This window comes from Ziziphus jujuba, chromosome 9, assembly GCF_031755915.1.
Source record: "Ziziphus jujuba cultivar Dongzao chromosome 9, ASM3175591v1".
In the NCBI taxonomy this organism is placed as follows: domain Eukaryota; kingdom Viridiplantae; phylum Streptophyta; class Magnoliopsida; order Rosales; family Rhamnaceae; genus Ziziphus; species Ziziphus jujuba.
Genome location: NC_083387.1, coordinates 3955763 through 3957258, shown reverse-complemented (window position 1 = coordinate 3957258; position 1496 = coordinate 3955763). Strand labels below are relative to the sequence as shown.

The window sequence follows — 1496 nt, the reverse complement described above, 5'->3', positions numbered from 1 at the left end:
TATCTTATCTGCCAAATCTGCATTTCAACATTAATATGCTTTCAACTTATCATATGTAGTTTTCCAAAATTTTGCTATGTATAAAGGGCAACCTTGGTGGAAATCTAACTCATAACGGATTACATGTTATTGATTTAGATTATATATCTTATAAATTAGACCATGCAAATAAATAATTATTTTCTAAGTTGAATTAAGTAATTAATTCGTCCGTTATAATAGAATTATATATATAAAATAACAGATAGCGAATTAAATTGGATTAAATTAAACAGTGCTAGAGTCGTTACCCAGATGTTCCCCTGCTATTGCAGCGTGCAGAAAAGTGTCACCATCTTTCCTTCTGGCATAGGAATAGCCATAACTAGTGCCACAGACATAGTGTAAGTAGAGAAAAATGCTAGCTTTTCCATGTAAAGCGGCCAAGAAGAGAGGGGTTTCTCCTTTCTTGTTCCGAACACCGATTAGAGAAGGGTCAGCGTTCACCATCAAACGGCAAATAACCTCATTTCCCGTCGATGCTGCCACATGGAGAGGCGCATAGCCTGCATCGTTTTGAATTGCGAGCACTTCTTTTGGTAAATTCTTTTCGGTAATCAGCTGCACAAATTCTTTAACAGTGTAAACTTGATTTTCACCGACCGCTACATGCAGCGCTGTGGCACCTGATTTTGTGATCTTCAATTTTAGACGTCGGATATCTTCCTTGCAAAGATTCTCGACTTCTTTCCATTCACCTTTCATGGCAATTGTGAACAGATTTTTGTTGTTGCTGCTCGTCTCCTTCTTCTTACTCTCATTGGAAGGTGCTGCCATTATTGTTTTTTCCATCTATTCTATTCTTTGCTAATAGTGCATTAATCTGTAATATTTATAAGCGATTTTTTTTCTGCTGGTACAATTTGAAAGTGAAACCCTAGCTATTTATTGTTGAGGACATTCGACTATGCATGCTTGCTGATTAAATCATTTGATTTAATTTTCAGGTGCCATTGCCTAATTTCTCGCTAAATGTAATTTATATTTTTAGCAATTTTTGTTCACTAAATTTATATGACCTTATTTATTTCCCCAAAAAAGAAAAGAAAAAAAGAAAGTTAGAGAGGCTTTGATTTATATATAACGTTAATTTATGTCCTTTTTTTCATTTAAAATATGTTATAAAGTTTCACAAACTTAAATCCTACTCCAAAGCCGTTCTATGCTTAGATTAGATGACAATTATTCGATTTTAAACTCCACATGTTTGACGACTATATATATTCTTATAAAAATAAAAAGAAGAAAAAAAGAAAAACTAAGAGAGGGTATATCTTTTATTTTAATTTTTCTAAGAGGAAGATAGCAAGCGCATGCAATATTGACTTTGCTTAATGGTTGATATAAGCATATTGCAATCATTACTTTTTTATTTTTTATTTTCCATTTTATTTACTTTTTAATTACTATTTTATTATTTTTTTCCATTTGATTTGTTTTTAAATTATTTGTTCCTT

At 31.9% G+C, this 1496-nt stretch overlaps 1 protein-coding gene across 1 annotated transcript; it reads right to left on the bottom strand.

The window, feature by feature from the left end:
* Positions 1–267: 267 nt before the first annotated feature.
* Positions 268–816, bottom strand: LOC132805417 (probable 26S proteasome regulatory subunit p28). The gene has a single exon (XM_060820342.1). It carries the CDS (start codon positions 814–816, stop codon positions 268–270), a length of 549 nt encoding a protein of 182 aa, XP_060676325.1.
* Between the last annotated feature and the right edge of the window lie 680 nt (positions 817–1496).

Bases quoted from the DNA above. Each gene is read 5' to 3' on its own strand.
- LOC132805417 (XM_060820342.1), bottom strand. From the start codon at position 816: ATGGCAGCACCTTCCAATGAGAGTAAGAAGAAGGAGACGAGCAGCAAC.